Genomic DNA, 18,707 nt, shown 5'->3' on the forward strand with positions numbered 1-18,707 from the left:
TATTTTCTCCTGGGACAGCCAGGGATTTAAAAGCTACTTTTTCTAGGACTTCACTTGGGCCTACAGATGTCCAATAGGTAACTAAAACCATAAAATTTTGCCTTTTACTTTTGTATCCTGTGTTGCTATAAAACTTGGGTCAATCTCCTCTCAGTTCTGTACACAAACAAGTTAAATGAGGTTGATTAGCCTTGAATTTACATATTCTCAGCCCACTCAAGACTGAGGACACCAGGATGCAAGAAGTCTCCAGCTACGGTCCTAAATCTGAGATCACCTGGATTCCAGAAAAAACAGAGCTCCATGTGACTGAGACCACCACAAACAGGACCATCCTTTCCAGAAAGGGAAACCATCTCCCAGCCATAACTGGGATTCCAAACTGACAGCAGGACTGAGGTAAGGATCAAATGGACCCCAACCCACCAACTGACTGTAAAAGCTGGCCTCTGGCCTTTGTGGGTGGACCTATCCAAACCCCTTGTACCAGAGAATGCTCCCTCAGCTACCTAAACTGGAGTCTTCTCCTATCTTCCCTCTCATTTCCCAATTAAAACTTTTTTTCTGTGAATTTGTGCTTTAATTTTAATTTCCATTTTTACTAAAGAAACCAAGCTAGCTATGATTAACAAAGTAATGGATAAAGTAAACAACATGAAAGAACAGATGAGTACTGTAAACAGAGATGGAAATTCTAAGAAATAACTGAAAAGAAATGCTGAAGATCAAAAATACAGAGGCACAAGTGGAGAGTGCCTTCATGGACTTACTAGTACGTTAGACATAGATGAGGAAAGAATCTCATACTTCAGGATACAGTAACAGAAATTTTGAAAACCAAAAAGCAAAGAGAACAAAGACTGAAAGAAAAGAAAAACAACAGAATAACCTAGGACCATAGAACAACTAGAGAAAATGTAACATGTGTAACGGAAACACCAGGAGAAAGGGAAAAACAACAAAAGAAATACTTAAAACAATGACTGAAATTTTTACCAAGTTCATTCCAGACTCCAAAACATAAATACAATACTTAAGGATAAATATCACAAACTATGCAGAGCATCCTCAAACCAGAAAAAACTTTTAAAAATGACACAATCTTGAAAGAACACAGATGAAAAAAATCACATTTATTGAGGATTTAAAAAGATAAATTTATATCAAACTTTTCCTCAGAAAACAGGCAAGTGACCATCCCCAGCAAGGAGGAGCAGAGCTGCCCCCAAGGCCAAGGAGGTGAGCTTCCTGGGCACCAGCAGCACCGCCCTCCACACTCATTGAAATGTGAAGACACTTAAACAAGTCGCAAAACCAGAAGCGCAGATCACCTAAAGCAACCCCAAAGGGAAATGAAATGGAATAATCTGAAACTCAACTCGCTAAACTGGCAACAAAAGAGGAACTGGAAAGAATGAAGTCAGAAGTAATTTCTCAGATAACAGCAGATATTGTAACCATAGTGCAAGACGTGATTAATAACTATAGAGAGGACACAGATAAAAAAAATAGAGGAGCTGAGGAACATGATGGAATCCCAAACATAGGAAACAAATGGAATCCATACAACAGGTACAAACAGATTTCCAGGACAATAAAAACTCCATTCAAAGTTTACACAGCCGGGCTGTGGATCTAGCTCAGTGGTTCCAGCACCTGCCTCAAAAACGCAAGGTGCCAAGTTTGATCCCCAGTACCAAAAAAGAAAAACCCAAAAGTTTACAAAGCAGAATGAGCCAATGTGAGGACAGAATTTCAGATATAGAAGATAAGATTGCAATTAGTGACCAGGAAAAGAAAATTTCTTTAAAATAGTAAAGGACTACAAGAAATCAATGCAGCAGCTACTAGACAATACAAAGAGTAACTGATTGGAGTCAATATAGAAACAGAAGAGAGTTCAGACGACATAAAAAAAATGTTCACAGAAGTGATGGCAGAAAACATCCCAAGTAGGAGAAAAGAACTTGACATACAGATAAGTGAGGCATACAGGACTCCAACTAGCCTTGATCAAAAAAAAAATCTACACATAGGCATATAATAGTTGAGATTCCAGAAATTCAACAGAACAAAGTTCTACAAGCAGTTAAGAGAAAAGAAATAAATCACATACAAAGGAAAGCCCATCAGAATCACAGCAGACTTCTCAGTGCAAATCCTCAAAGCAAGAAGAGCTTAGAGTGATGTATTCCAAGCCATAAAGGAAAACAGCTTCCAACCCAGATTGATGTATCCTGCAAAACTATCTTTCAAAATTGATGGAGAAATAAGATACTTTCATGACAAAGAGCACCTTAGGAACTTCATGAATACCAAACCAGCACCCCCTAAAATTTTAGACAATATCCTAGGAAAAGACAATGAGGATCACAACCCCAGGAAGCACAGCAAGATGAATCCATCAGGCACAACAAGAAATTAAATGCAAAGAGGAAGAATCCAACAAAAAGAAAAAGTCATGACAATTATAAGTCAGTATGTATCATTTATAACCATCAAGGTTAACGGTCTCAATTCACCAATCAAAAGAAATACACTGGCAGAATGGGCCAAGAAGCAAGATCCAACAATAGGCTGCATACAAGAAACACACTTAATTCAAAAAGAAACTCATAGACTGAAATCTAAAGGGTGGAAAACACTACTCCATGCGACAGGAACCTTAAAAAAAGCAGGAATAGCTATCCTCTTTGCAGATCTAGTGGATCTCAAACCAACACTGATTATGAGAGACAAAGGACACTATATCCTTGTAAAAAGAACAGGATGAGATGACAACCATAAACATATATGGACCAAACACTAGTGCACCCAACTATATAAAACAAATACTAACGGACATGAAAAAACAAATAAGCACTAATAGTAGTAGGGAACCTCAATACCCCATTGTCACAATAGATATAAAAACTAGACAAAAAATAAGCAACAAAATACTAGAACTCAATAAAACTCTTGAAAAAATGAACTCAGATGTTTACAGCGTTCCACCCCACAAAATCAGAATACACATTCTTTTCAGCTGCACATAGGTCATTCTCCAAAATAGACCACATACCCACTCCTAGAACATGATTAAGTAAGTGCAAAGGAATTGAAGTTATCCCCTTATATTATCAGACCACAATGCAATGAAATTGGAGATCAATAGCAAAAGTAAACGCAAGAAGTTCACAAACACATGGAAATTGAACAAAATACTTCTGAATAACCAGTGAGTCACAGAGGAAATTAAAGAAGAAATCAGACAGTTCCTTCAATTAAATGACAATGACAATACAACATATCAGAATCTATGGGACACAACGAAAGCAGTCTTATGAGGGATATTCATAGCAGTGAATACTCATATTAGGAAAACAGAGTGAGCCCAATTAAATAACCCGATGCTGAACCTCAAGCTTCTAGAAAAAGAACAGAAGAACAAACCAAAAGCTCATACAAGGAAGGAAATGATAAAGATCAGAGCAGAAATCAATGCAATGGAGACTAAGAGAATGATACAAAAAAATCAATGAAGCCAAGAGTTGGTTCTTCGAAAGAATCAACAAAATTGACAAACCCTTGGCCATCCTTATCAGAAAAAGGAAAGAAAAGGCCCAAATCCATGCAATTAGGAATGAAAAGGATGAAATTACAACAGACCCAGCAGAAATCCAGAGGCTCATCAATACCTACTTCAAGAACCTATACGCCAATAAGATAGAAAACACAGAAGAAATGGACAGATTCCTAGATACATATGAATTACCAAAGTTGAACAAAGATGACCTAAAAATTCTAAACAACCCAGTATCAATCAATGAAATTGAAAACATAATTAAAAATTTACCAACTAAGAAAAGCCCGGGTCCTGATGGCTTCATGCTATAAGACATTTTAGAGAGGAACTACTGCCACTACTGTTGAAACTCTTCAATGAAATTGAAAGGAAAGCATTACTCCTTATGTTCATTCCTGGAAGCAAGCATCACCTTGATCCCAAAAGCAGAGAAAGACCCAACCAAAAAAGAGAACTATAGGCCAATCTCACTAATGAACATAGATGCAAAAATCCTTAATAACATACTTGCAAATAGAATGCAGAAGATCATCAAGAAGATCATACACCCTGAGCAAGTGGGATTCATCCCAGGGATGCAGGGATGGTTCAACATACACAAATCAATCAATGTAATACACTATATCAATAGAGCCAAGGACAAAAACCATATGATCATCTCAATAGATGCAGAAAATCATTTGACAAAATCCAACATGCATTTATGATAAAAACCCTTATAAAAATTGGAATAGATGGTCTCTATCTCAATCTGATAAAAGCCATCTATGAAAAACCAACAGCCAATATCATACTAAATGGTCAAAAACTGAAATTCTTCACACTTAGATCAGGAACGAGACAAAGATGTCCACTATCATCACCCCTCTTGTTCAATATAATTTTGGAAACATTAGCCATGGCAATTAGACAAGAGAAAGAAATAAAAGGAATAAAGATAGGAAATGAAGAAGTCAAATTGTCATTATTTGCAGAGGCATGATACTCTATATAGAAGACCCCAAGAAGTTCACCAAAAGTCTTCTAGACTTAATAACCAAATTCAGTAAAGTAGCTGGATACAAGGTCAACTCACAAAAATCAACAGCATTCCTCTACACGAACAACAGACTCACTAAGACAGAAATACGGCAAACAATTTCTTTCGCAATAGGATCCAAAAAACTGAAATACCTTGGAATTAACCTAACGAAAGAAATCAAAGAGCTCTACTCTGAAAACTATAGCACTCTGAAAAGAGAGATTGAAGATGATATCAGAAAATGGAAAGACATCCCATGCTCCTGGGTAGGAAGAATCAACATAGTGAAAATGGCTATATTTATAAAACTGCAATATAGATTCAATGCAATCCCAACTGAAATTCCAGCAGCATACTTCACAGACCTTGAGAAAACAATCCAAAAATTCATTTGGAACAAGAAGAGACCTAGAATAGCAAAAGAAATTCTAGGCAACAGAGACATGCCAGGGGGTATCACAACCCCCAACTTGAAACCATACTACAAAGCTACTGTGTTAAAAACAGCATGATACCGGCAAAGAAACAGACCAGAGGACCAGTGGAACAGATTAGAAGATGCAGAAACAACTCCAGACACATTCAGCCACCTCATCTTCAATAAAGGAGCCAAACACCCTCACTGGGGGAAAGATGGCCTCTTTAATAAATGGTGCTGGAGAAACTGGGTTTCAACTTGGCAAAGATTAAAACTAGACCTATATCTCTCACCATGCACTCAACTAAAATCAAAATGGATTAAAGATCTAAATATTAAAATAGAAACACTGAACCAGCTGGAACACAGGTTAGGTAGAACTCTTGAAGACATCAGTGTAGGAAAAGATTTTATGAACAAAACCTCAGTTACCCATGAACTAGTACAAACAATCAACAAGTGGGATTTCTTCTTATTAAAAAGCTTCTGCACAGCAAGAGAAACCACCAACAGTATGAAGACACAACCTAGAATGACGGAAAAAATCTTCACCTGCTCTTCCTCAGACAAAGGTCAACTATCTCGAATCTATAAAGAACTTAAAAAAATCAGACCTCCCAAATTTAAAGACCCAATCCAAAAATGGGCATCTGAAATGAACAGACATTTCTCACCAAAGAAGTAGAAATAGCAAATAAACATGAAAAAACGTTCATCATCACTGGTCACTGGAGAGATGCAAATGAAAACAATGCTGAGATTCCACCTCACTCCAGAAAGAATGGCTGCCATCAAGAAATCAACCAATAACAAATGCTGGTAGGGCTGTGGGGAAAGAGGAACCCTGCTCCACCGCTGGTGGGAGTGTAGACTGGTGCATCCACTGTGGAAATCAGTATGGAGATACCTCAAAGAACTACGACTGGAAGTCCCATTTGACCTAGCTATTCCCCCTGCTGGGTATCTTCCCCAAAGAATCAAAAGAATCATACCACAGTGATATATGTGCACTCATGTTCATAGCAGCACAGTTTTTAACAGGTAAAACTTGGAAGCAGCCCAAATGCCCATCAAGTGGAGACTGGATAAAGAAAACATGGTTTTTTTATAAAATGGAGTACTATTCAGCCATAAAAAATGAGAAATTAGAGACATTTATAGCTAAATGGGTGCACATTGAGGGGATACTCTTCAGTGAAATAAATAGGGCACACACGTGTAAATACTGAATAGTTTAATGTGAGAAACTGAAAGTATAAATAAGGACTAAAGGTATAATAGATAATGTGAAATAGGAAGAAAAGGGGCAAAGGGGAAGAGGAAGTGGGAGGAATAGGGGAAAAGAAAGAAGGGAATGGAATTAGTATGAGAAAATGAGAAAAGGGAAACAATGTCTTTGTACATAGGGAGGCATGGAGGGGTTGAAGGGAGGGCAGGGGAATGGGGAAAAAAATAACCAAGAGAGATTATGTAAAGGTGCAAATTTCCAATGATGAATGTCATTATATTGTATACCTAAAACATACCAATAAAATTAATTTTAAAAAAGCAGGCAAGCAAGAAGAAAATGGGATTAAATATTTATAGTGTAAAGAGAAAAAAAAACAAACCTAGAATTCAGTACCCTGAGAAAATACCCTTCAAAAGTAAAGGAAAAATAATGATTGTCTCATGAAAACAAAAATTGAGAGAATTTGTTGTCAAGTAGACCATCTTTTTAAGAAAGGTTGAAAGAAATTATCTGGAAAGAAGTGAAATGAGCATATTTGAGGTCAAAAACTCAAATCTACATTTAAAAAAAAGATTGCTAAAGAAGGAACAAGTGGAGGTTAAAAGTTTTTATTTTAATGTATTAGATAATAATTTGTTAGCAAGAATATATACACCATATAAATATATGGTTATTATGTTATTAGAAGGTACTCATAAAATCCCTGAAGTGGAAACAGTGCAATTTGAAAGTAGACCTGGGTTAGTTTACATGTGCATTGCAATCTCTAAGGCAATCACGGAACATAAATTACTAATGTTAGAAATGAAAAAGAGGATACTACAACAGACCCTTTGGGCATTAAAATGAATTAAATGATATAATGAGGATTATGAACTGTATGGTCACAATTTGGTAAACTAAAAGAGACCAATTCTTCGAAAGGCGTAGTGTGCCAAAATTCATACAAGAAAAAATGGATAATTTGAATGTGCCTGTATTTATTAAAGAATCTCAACCAATAACAGAAAGCATGAGGCCTAGATGGGTTCCCTGGAAAATTCTACCTACGATTGAAGGGAGAAAATACACCACTTCCCCATGGTCTCTTTCAGAAGACAGAAGCATGAGGAATACTTCCTAAATCATTCTATGCAGTCAGTATTATACTGGTACCAAAAGCAGAGAGACATTACAAGAAAAGCCAACTACAGGCCAGTATCATTCATGATCACAATAGCAAAATCTTCAACAAAATAGAAGCAAATTAAATTCAACAAGGTAAAAGTACAGTTAAATACCATGAGCCCAGGGTTTAGGCTCAGTTGTTCGGCTGCCTGCCTTGCAACCACAAAGTCCCAAGTTAGATCCCCAGTACCCCCCCAAAAAAGAAACAATTAAATAACATGACCAAACTGGATTTATTTCAGTTATGCAAAGCCTGTTCAAAATATACATATGAATTAATTAAATCTACCAAATCAACTAGCCAAAAAGGAGAAATCACATGATCTTATCAATAGATGCCGCAAAAGCATTTGACAAAAATAAACATTTATTAATGATAAAAATAAACTTTCAGTAAACTAAGAACAGGGCAACTCCTTCAACTTGATAAAGAATATCTATGAAAACCTTACAGCTAAGTTCATGCTTACTGGTAAAAAACTCAAAGCCTTTCCACTAAGATGAGGAATGAGGCATCACTCCTTTTCAGTACCATACTGGAATTGTTAGCTGATGCAGTAAAATAAGGAAATAAAGATATGCAGATTGGAAAGAAGAAATAAAATTGTTTGCAAGGGACATAGCAGTCTATGTAGAAAATCTGAGTTGCCAAGTAAAAATATCTTCTGGAGCTAAGAAGTCATTATACCAAGGTTGGAGAACATAAGGTTAATATACAAAAGCTAATAACTTTCCTATTTACCAGCAATGAACAAATAGACTTAGAAATGTAAACATAATACTATCTAAACACCTAAAAAGTAAATATGTACATTATCTTAGGTATAAGTCTAACAAGATAAAAAGTGTTTATGAGGAAAACTACAAAACTCTGATGGAAGATACCAAATAAACGGAGAACAATTCCATTTTTATGGACTCAATACTGTCAAGAAACTAGTTCTTCCCATCTTGGTCTGTGTAGATTACTATGGAATCCCAGTGAAAATCCTAGTAAGATATTTTGTGGAGACTGACGAACTGATTCTAAAGTTTATATGAAAACGCCAAAGACCAGAATACTCAATAAATACTGAAGAAAAACAAACTTGGAGGACTGACATAACTCAACTTCAGGACTTACTATAAAGCAACAATGATCAAGAAAATACGGTATTGTTAAAAGAAGAGATAAATAGACAAAATGACCTGAACAGAGTTCAGAAAGAGACTCATATACTAAACTGAGAGTCTTTTCAAAAATTGTACAACTGGATATCCATGTAGAAAAGAAGAAAAGAGAAGAGGAAGGGAGGGGAAGGGAAGGGGAAGGAGAGAGGGAAGGAACAGAAAGAAAGGAAAGGAAAGGAAGAATCAGATGACACAGATCTTATACCCTTCTTAGAAGAAGGAAAGGAGGAGCGGGAGGGAGAGAGGGAGGGGACTTCATCAAAATTAACTTCTGCTGTATGAAAAACACTGTCAGGAAAATGAGAAGACATTCACAGCTTGAGAGAAAATGTCTGTAAGACACATCTGATAAAGGACTGTTATTCAAGTACATACAAAGTTCTCATCTCATAAAATTAAAAACTAGAAAACAAAAAACCTGAGTGAAACACATGTTAAAGATCTTAATAGACACTTCAGCAAAGAAATAGAGATAGGAAATAAGCCCACGAAAAATGTTCCACGTTTTATGTCATCAGAAAAATACAAAATAAAAGAATGAGATCTCACTACACGTCTATTAGAAAGGAGAAAATCTGGAACAATAACAACATCCAAAGCTGGTGCAGCTGGGAAGCAAGAGGAACTCTGATCTATTGTTGCCGAGAATGAAAAGTGGTTCGACTACTTGGGAAGACAGTCTGGGAGTTTCTTACAAAACTAAACATATTTTTACCATTCAGTCCAGTAATTACCATTTTTTATATTTACCCAAAGGTGCCGAAAACTTAAATCTACATGAAAAACCAGTATATAGATGGTTATAACAGCTTTACTCCCAATTGCCAAAATTTGAAAGCAAACAGGATGTCCTTCAGTAAATGAGATAAACTGTGATCCATCCATAATGTAACATTATTCATAGCTAAAAAGAAATGAGCTGTCAGGTTGTGAAAACTCATGGAGGATTTTAAATACATATTACTAAATGAAAGAAGGCAATTTGAAAGAGTTACATACTGTATGGCTCTAACTATATGACATTTTCAGAAAAGCACAACTATGCAAAGAGTAAAAAGATTCATGTTGCCAGGATAGATACAAGAAGGCATAGCACAAAGGATCTGAGGGCTGTGAAACTATCCTGCCTGACACAGTAATGGTGGATACAGGTCATTACACATCTGTCCAAGTCTATAATATGCACACCACCATGAGGAAAAACCTAACGTAAATTGTGGACTTTGGATGACAATGATACATAGTTTTATCAAATGTAACAAAGGTGCCATTAGTGGGGTATGGTAATAAAAAGAGGTTATGTGAAAGTGTATGAGAAATGTTTTCTCATCCTCTTCATTTTGCTGTGAACCTAAAACTGCTCTAAAAAAAGCAAACTATTTAGAAAAAATTATTAGGATAATTACCTAATCTTACCTTGGGCATTTATTCTCAGAATGTATTCCAGGAATGCAATTAATATAAGTAATATCCAATAATACTCAGTTACAGTTTTGGCATTTTATATAGTAGCAAGTAAATACAGAATCATACCCCTAATGAGCCTGAGCAAGGGTTACCAAAAGGACTTCAGGTAAACCACAAGCCCTGGGGACACTGGGCCCCACAACCATGGCTGCTTTCTAAATGTGTGACCACTCGCTTCTAGTGTTGTGCAACCAAAAAGCTAGATTTGCAGTCCAAAACTCAATAAAATTCCAGCAATCATGCATGCATAATGTGTGTTTTGTATTTGGGTATAACTGTGTATTGATTCATATTATTTGTTTTAAACACCTTGCCTTCCAGACATGTTTTCAAAACTGTGTGCACTTATTTTATGCAAATCAACCTGTGAATGGCCTTTAGATGTATGCGTCCAAGCAACTGACCCAGTGGCACGAGTGGAGGAGAAATATTACGGAAACAGTCAGCCATTTAGAACTTCCACTCACTTCCAGACGATTTCTTAGGTATTACCTCATTCCTACCCAGGGACACGCTCATGGGGCAAATTAATAAACACAGAAAGTCAGAGTACGCATTTGGGAATAGCTGAGGCACCTTCACTTCACCTGATCTACGTCCATGGTGTTCACACCCAGGGTTACATATCACAGATGGTGCATCCCAAACATCTGTCCACTTTCCTCCTCTCCTAGGTCATTCTAGTGTTCACCCAAAAGTTCGTGTGTTGAAACTCAAATTCCTCGATGCAGTACAGTGGGGAGGTGAGGCATAGTGGGAGGTGCTTGGGTCACAGTGCAGAGCCAGCATGAGCGGATGAGTGCCGTGCTCAGGGGACTGGATTCATTCCCACGGGACTGGATTAGCTACTGCAAGGACAGGTTGTTATCACGGAGGCTGCCCACCTGTCTTTTCTCTTCTGCATGTGCCCACTTCTCCTTCTACTTTTTGAAGGAGCTAAAGCAGCAAAGGTCCTCATCAGCCAGCACCATGCTCCTGAAGTTCCCAGCCTCCATAACCATGAGCCAAAATAAACCACGTTCCTTATAAATTACACAATCTCAGGTATTCTGTTATAGCAACAGGAAATGAACTAAGAAAAACCTTCATATTCTTTACCTGTATTTTCCCTCTGTAAGCCATCCAATACTCAATGTTCTCAGCATCTTCTAGCTCACATAACCAAGCTCCTTCTCCCCTGCTCAGAAATTCACCATACCTTCTCACTCCCTACCCAGTGCTTCACCAAGGGGGCCCTAACTAACTGGAGCAGACCCCAGTGGATAAAATACTTCCTTTGAAGACTCAAATTTTAGATTTAAAATATATGCACATTTTTTCATTTGAATCTATAATTTATACTTCTTGGATTTAATACAAGTATCCTGGTTTGGATTTTTCCATCCAAGAGAATATGCTGAGGCAACCCAGTCTGCAGCTCCACCACACTCCCTGGCGGCTGCCTCTCCTCTCCCTCTGAGACACCCCGACCAGGGCCCAAGGCAACACGTGAACTCTGCAGAGTCCAAGACAACTCACACACTAGCATCACCTTCCAATAACAGTCACAGCTTTTCTCTGAGAAGGTGTGTTTCTAGAGCATAATCAGACAGGAGGGTCAGTAAGACTGCTAGTAGTTTGGCCAATACTATATTCTTCTCTTAGAAGGTCTCGATAAACATAAGCATGCTAAACTTCAAGAAGTTTTATAGCAAAACCTGCAGCACAGATCAACCAGGAGCCAAGATTCTGCAGAACACACCTTGCAGAATGTACACTGCTCCCCTACCCTTCCACACTTTGTGCCCAGGTCCTGAAAGCTCTTCCTATGTTCTCCAACTGGCAAATTCCTACTCACCTTAGGAACGCTGATGACCTCCCTTTCAAGACCCTTCCCAACCACTGTGGTAGGAAATGTTTTCCTCTGCTGATCTGTAGCACTTAGTACAGATGTCTGTGTGAAATTTCATCGCACGCGGTCATTGTAGATTTACTGTTAGCCTCCCTATCTAGACTGTGAGATATCTGAAAGTAGAAACCATCCCTTATTCATCTGTGAATTCTCAGAGTCCAGCAAAGTCCACACTTGGAGCCCAATAAATATATGTGGAATAAACTGATAAAAGGACAAATGATTTTTCATGAAAATAAAATACGTAGCACCACATGCCACCTCCATATTACTCCAGCCAGGAAATTTCTCCTGACAAAAAGGGGAACAATAATAATAAAACATTTTGGTGCGGAGAGGGAGACAACTGTGGCCTCTAGAACAGCTCGGTTGGAATGGGCAAGTGATCCCTGGAATTGAATTTGTAAAGGAATCTGTACCAGCCAAGATTGTGTCACATAGATTCCCTTCTGAGAACCACAGTGTCTCTGATCCACGGAGCTGAGATTTCATCTGAAAAGATCTGGAAATGCTTCAAATTTAGGGAGAGCCCAGCAGGCCTGGAATACAAATGTTTGCATATTTCATTATGGCTGATATAGACACTTCCTTCTCATCCAGGAGCTTAGGACAGTCACATTCACTCAGTTCCAGTTCAGCCAGTGCAAGCAGATTAAGCTGACTTTGTTCTGCCAAAGAGGCTCCTCAGTCTAAGAGAGGCAGCAGATGCTGGTAAGGGACCTGTGGGTCCAGGTGGGTTCTCCTCCTCACTCTGACTAATCACCCTGGGCAGGGAAGGCCATCACACCCTTCCAGGCACAGGCTCCCTGCCATCCGAGCTGAATGGCTACAGAATTAAGATGGAACAAACTCTGTGAAGCATCAGTGTGTGGCAGGCACTTGAAGGGGATAGTATTCTTCTCATTTTACACATGAGACATCAGGGCTTAGGAAAATGAATTCACTTCCTGAAGGACACTCCACAAACACACAGCTTTCCTGGCTAGGAAGTTCAAGTCTTCACAACCAAGGTGAGACTGCAACTCTCCCTCACCCCTACCCTCCCGTGACCCTGGCTGCTGAAAGCCATCTTCACATGTGTCTTTCTGATACTGAAAGGAAGACACACAGTGCCTAAGATTTGCTATTTTAAAAAAATTTTTCTAATGTAAGAAACTTTGTAAATTTTTCATATCATTAATGCTAACTTACACCTTAACTTTTCCTAAGAGCCAGCATGCCTCCTACTAATGGGATTCCTTCAGAGTCCCATAACACGTTCCCAATGAGGCCATAATTCATATGTCTTGCTGCTGGGCAGCTCTGATTTAATTTTATTAGTCAAAGGACCTATAAAAGTGTTTAGATCCATTTCCAAAGCGGATGGTTCAAGCCTCCTGATGGACAGTCATGCATGTATGACCATTAGCTCATGCCCTTGGGAACCTGTTTATTGAGGCAAAGGTGCCTAGAATGAAACCTTGCAGCTCTCCATGAGTGGGCAGTGGTCTCCTCTCCAAAGGTGTCTCCCCTCGCTTGCACATGCTCCTAGGCTGAGTGGCCCCTACACTATCACACTGTCCAGCCAAGGCAAGCAGGCTCGCTTGAGAGGCTGCTATGGAGCAGGGGACACCCAGCTAGAGCAGGCCTGAGCAAGGGCGGAAGAGGGGGGACCTGACTCCCTTTCTCCTCCTATCATGAGCCACTTGCGGAACGTGTGAGCTCAGCTGTTGGGCCCTTCCCTATGTGGTTCTTGTATGAAAACGCCCAGCGTCTAGCTTTGGAGTCTCTTACAGTTGTCTCTATAGTTTTTAATCATATGACGAGGACCCAGGAAGTACTACAGTCTCCATTCTCTTAACAAGAGAGTCAAGGTTCTGGATACTCAAGAAACTTACCTAAGATCAGCCCTCTGGAGCCCAGCACAGCCAGAAGCTACCAAAACCCAGGTACAACTATGAGCTCCTTAAAGAAATCAAGGAGCTTCTCTGCAAGCTGCTATCTCGGCAAATGCCCTGGGGTCTGTATTTCCCCTCTCCACCCCACAGCCTTTGCAGCACCTCCACTTCCTCCAACCTGGCTTCCATCAACACATCACCTCCAGAACTGCTTTGTTCAGCTTCTGTCCGTCTACCTCAAAATCTCCAACCTTTCGTCTTTCCTGTAGCTTGTGCTCTGCAAACAGCACCTGACTTACAAAACAGGAAAGCAGAGGCTAGCAGCTATCTTATCTCACAACAACTTTTCCTACCCGCAAGCACGCATTCAGTATTTAAAGCACGATGTTGTTGGAGGAAGAAGTGCACATCTGACACAGCTGTAATATGAGAAAGGAAGCCATTAACCAGATTAAGTAGCATCAGCACGGTGGTGGATAACCATGTGCAGGATTATGAAATATCACCTGTCACCTTATACCTCTTTACTTGAACTCCCGTGCTGACCCTTAGCATTTTCTACCTGGAGTAGCAGCTAATTATCAATCACACATATTTGCTGCCATATTAACCCCTCCCCATGAGCATCGTTATCCCTTTGTCTCACCTTACCCCGCCCCCTTGGGCTCCAGAACCCAATACCTGGTAGAGAGAAGACGTTCAGACCCACTTAGAATGAATGAAACGCTTCTGTGAAGCACCGGTACTGTAGGAAGGCTGCACCAACGAGGGCAGGACACCCAGAGCCCTCTGGAGGAGCAAGGCAAGTTGGCGTGGTTATTGCACAGACTGCCACTGACAAGGCTACAAGGCGAGAGGCGGGAGCTCGCAGCAGCTGCCCGAAAGGACAGAAAAGTGTAGCCCTGGTGTGGAGCCTGAGTCCTGAGTGCAGGACTGCCTTCCGTCCTCACCGGGAAGGGGCAAATGTTCAGGACGAAGATGGGAGTGGCAGTCTCAGCACCCAGCGCTGGCCTCCGCCCTCTGCCCAGTCAGATTCACCAGGCACGGCACGGAGCCCCGGGCCAGGCCTCTACCTCTGCTCTGAATGCCGCGCAGGAGCGGCAGGAAAACCCAGAAGTGTCTGCCCTGCCTGGAATCCCTTAGTCTCGCTGACTCCAAAGAAGCTAAAATGTGACCATTCGCACCGGTCCTGAGACCGCTTGCCAACTCCGGATACTTTTCCTTGAGTTCCTAAGCTGAGGGGAAGATGGGAGCCAAGTACCAAGCACGGGTAGCCGGGAGCGGACCCACCGCCAGCCATGCCTCCTCCGCCGGGGGAGACCCAGGCAGGCGGCCCGGGCGGCTGGGGTCCGGGCCAAGCTACCCGGCCGCCGCCGGCAGACCCCGGGAGCCCGCGGGCGAGGACAGCCCTGCACCCGGCGCCGGACTCACCACGTCCATGATCTGCAGCAGGCTGAGGGAGAAGTACACGACGAGCGGCTGCGAGTCGTTGGCCACGGGCCTCTCCAAGGGGTTGTAGTTCTTCACCAGCTCCTTGTAGAGCTTCCTCTGGAACTCGCCTTGCAGGGACACTTCGGAAGAAGAGAGCCCGGAGAGCTGCTCAGGGAAGGCCGGCGGGGTGCAGCCCTGGCCCTCAGCCCGCGACCCCTACCCCGGCAGCGCCCCGCCGGCGGGGACCCCGACCCGCCCGGCGCGCCGCGCTCGGAGCCGCCCGGGTGTGCCCGGGACCCCGCGAGGAGCAGAGGCGCGGGAGCGCGAGAGCGCAGGGCTAGGAGCGGCGCTTTACCGTGCAGGAGCGACGCGGCCAGCGCCAGCCAGGCGCCTCCCCGCGGGCCGCGCATGCTGGGTCCCCGGCTGTTGCCTGCGCCCGCCGGCGTCTCCGCTGTCGCCCGAGCCTGCGCCTGCGGCCGCCGCGCACCGCTCCGACCCGGCTCGCGCCTTTAAAGAGCCGCGCGCGCCCCCGCGCCTCCGCCCCCGCGCCTCCACGTGACGCTCGGCCCTCTCCCCGCGCTCCGGCCCGGCCCCCGAGGACGCGCCCCGCGCTGGAGGCTCCGGGCACCCGCGCCCCAGGCGCCCCCGCTTGGCCCTGCGCGCCGCGCCTCGGGGACCGCGCCTCCGTGCTCGCGGGGGCTCGCGGGGGCTCCCCGGCCTGGCCCTGACCCTGGCATCCTTTGTCCCCTGGCAGCTCCCTCCTGTGCGCCGCAGGAGCTGTTTCGGGATCATTCTGGAACCCAGCCCTTCTGGATTCCCTCCGCTGTGCCAGCCGCCCGCTGGCAGCCACCGGAAAGCCGACTTCGGAAGACTCCCCAACCTGCCCGGCCCCGCAGAGGGGGTCCCCTCCCGGATCCCACAGAACTCTAGTCCTTGCAGCTACCCCCTGCTGGCGTCGGCAGCTGGATTTTGGGCTCCGTTCTGGCAGCGCTGGGCTCAGTCTGTGGCGCAGGAGAGGCGCTGCAAATGTGTGGGGGAATTCTCAGCAGCTCGCCTGATTTGGTCTCCTTTTCTTTTTATTCCGAAGACTGAAAAGTTAACTCCAGCCTCTTGCTGGAAGAACTGCTAAAACTTAGTGAGGGGGGTGGGGGGATAAAAAGAGTTAAGGTGTGTATGTACACGTCCCAAGTCCTCACAATGAACGTCAGCATTATGTACTGCAAACATGCATTTACACAAATAAAAATAAAACAAAACCTTGATGATCATATCTAGGCCTTTTTGAACCCAAGGCAGTTCATAGCAAGGAGAAGTTCCGCCAGGACACCAGCCCGAGCATCCTGGAGGAAGACAGAGCCGGGGTTGTAGAGAAGGCGTGGCTCTAGAAGAGAGGAGTAGAAGTGGGGAGGGTCTGACAAGGGCTTCGGGGCGATGCAAGCTAAGGCCGGGTCCCTGCGTCGCCACAGGCGGCGCTGTAGCCCTCCTTCCCGCAGACCCCAGAACTCTGAACTTCCCGGGTCAGCTCTGGGCGACCAGACAGCAGCTGCCTTGCCCACGGGCTAAGACACGGAAGTCTGGGATGGCTCTGGCCCCTAGGGAGAGGCTCACCACAGGTGCCTGAGCTTGAAGGCGCCCCAGCAGTAGGAATGGGGTACCAAGCCCAGGTATTGGAAGAGCAATGAAATGCAGCGTCCTCAGAAGACATGCCAATTCCCGGATGGATGTATAAACAATTAATTGGTATAGGCTCTAATGACTGGAAAGAGCCTAGAAGCAGGAAAATTGACGCTTTTGGAAGAACAGTGCACAAGCGGGGACAACGGACCAGGTCTGGAAAGCAGGTGTCCCAGCAGTGGAAGGGGACAGCGGGAAAGAGGACTCGGCGAACCCATGGAGCTGGCATCTGGCTCCTGGTCGCCACCCCATCTGGCCCCTGAATAGGCACTCGGTAAAGGAATGTGCTGCAAGGTATTAGCTGCTGTTCACATTCCGCAAGGGCCTAGAGGCCTGCCTCGCTTAGCAGAGGGACACGAGCCCAGAACACCCATTCCTTCAGCCTGGCCATGGGAACACATTCTGGAAACCAGAATTTCTTCCTTACAGCTCTTGCCCCCGCATCATATCAGAAACCTCGAAATAAAACGTTTGCAGGTGGGACAACTGATCAAAAACCTATATATGCCTTGTCCTCTGCTAGCCTCAGGAGGGCCCATGACCGCAGTTCACTCACTCGATTCACAGCTCCTAACCATGTGAGCATGAAAGCTGCGTTTCAGTCTCCATCATGCCAGTCAGCAGGTCTGTGAGTTTGGCTATGTTCAACCCTCTCTCTGAGACTCAGATTTTTTTCATTTGTGAAATGAAGAAGTAAATTTTTCTAGGAGCAAATCTGATGGGGATTCTGCAGGCTCGCGCCCGTTCTCAGTATTAAGAAATGGTAAGAAAGATGTAACAAAAAATGGATGCCTCTCTGAGCTTATAGAGACAGAGGTGAAGAACAAATTGCACATCATCACTCACAAGGTGTTGTTGCTACCAGAGCCCCCAGGAGAGGGAGACAAAGACATGGACTCAAGGACAGAAGTCTAAAATGTTAACACATTCCAATGAGGCAGCTGCTCGACCGATAAAAGACCGGGAACTGGAATGGAGATATTTACTCAAGTCTAGAGCTTGGAAAAATTTCTCCTAATATATAAAAGTTCAGGAAAACTCAACTGTTACTCCTGCAAATGAGAGGAACAATGCTTTTTGCTTGGACTCTGGATAGGGAAAAAGGGTAATTGTACATTTAAGACCCCAGATGTACAACAGTTTTAAGCATATGTTCAAATGTGTGCACCCACATAGTTTAGGATTCAAGGATTCTTCTGGGGGAAGAATTCAGTAACTTCACACACAGGACTCCAAAAGAAAATCACAATGCTAAAGAGAATCAGTTCAAAGTAAAACAAAAAACATCAGGGAAACAGACTATACATCACAGGAGGATGTAGAAATAAAGTCCACAGGCAGAATAAATCAGGAAAATTCATGTCCCACAATTTGACATAATAGGACAATTTTAAAAAGCTATAAAAATATATTTAAAATGCTAAACTTGTTGATCATGGTAGGGGTAATATCAGCTGCAATAATAACCTGAGATTTCCACTAGCTTAACACTATCAAAGTTTATTTCTCCCTCCCATCATGATCTAAAAATTCAAGTGATTTTCCTGGGTGGTTATGGTCCAGGAGTGAAAGATCCTTACATTAACCATAGAGGGAATATGGGGCAGAAGCAACATTCAAAGGCTAAATTCTGAGAACTTTACAATACTGATGAAGAACATCAAAGATCTTCTTGTTTTTTAAATTTTTAAAATAACTTTATTATCAAACACACACACATACAAAAAATTAAAACCATTCAAAGAAGAACAATGCAAGGGGAAAAAAACTACAATAATATTCAAATACAGTAGAA

At 42.7% G+C, this 18,707-nt stretch overlaps 1 protein-coding gene across 2 annotated transcripts in view; it reads right to left on the bottom strand.

Annotated features, from left to right (window-relative positions):
- The window catches only part of LOC101720562 (neuronal acetylcholine receptor subunit alpha-7), a 117,209-nt gene extending 100,936 nt beyond the window's left edge, over positions 1–16,273 (bottom strand). Inside the window, exons 1-2 of one of the 2 annotated variants that reach the window (XM_087188257.1) lie at positions 16,182–16,273; positions 15,239–15,378 (exon numbers count right to left, since the gene is read on the bottom strand). In XM_087188257.1, the coding sequence (XP_087044383.1) occupies positions 15,239–15,247 (9 nt within the window). In that variant the 5' untranslated portion in view covers positions 15,248–15,378; positions 16,182–16,273. Of the gene's footprint in view, positions 1–15,238; positions 15,379–15,593; positions 15,744–16,181 lie in introns of those variants that run through there. The other variant, XM_004852644.4, reaches the window with a different exon arrangement.
- Positions 16,274–18,707: the final 2,434 nt, after the last annotated feature.

This window comes from Heterocephalus glaber, unplaced genomic scaffold (genome assembly GCF_053883595.1).
Source record: "Heterocephalus glaber isolate CG9 unplaced genomic scaffold, H.glaber_assembly_v1.0 deba00001531, whole genome shotgun sequence".
Taxonomy (NCBI): domain Eukaryota; kingdom Metazoa; phylum Chordata; class Mammalia; order Rodentia; family Bathyergidae; genus Heterocephalus; species Heterocephalus glaber.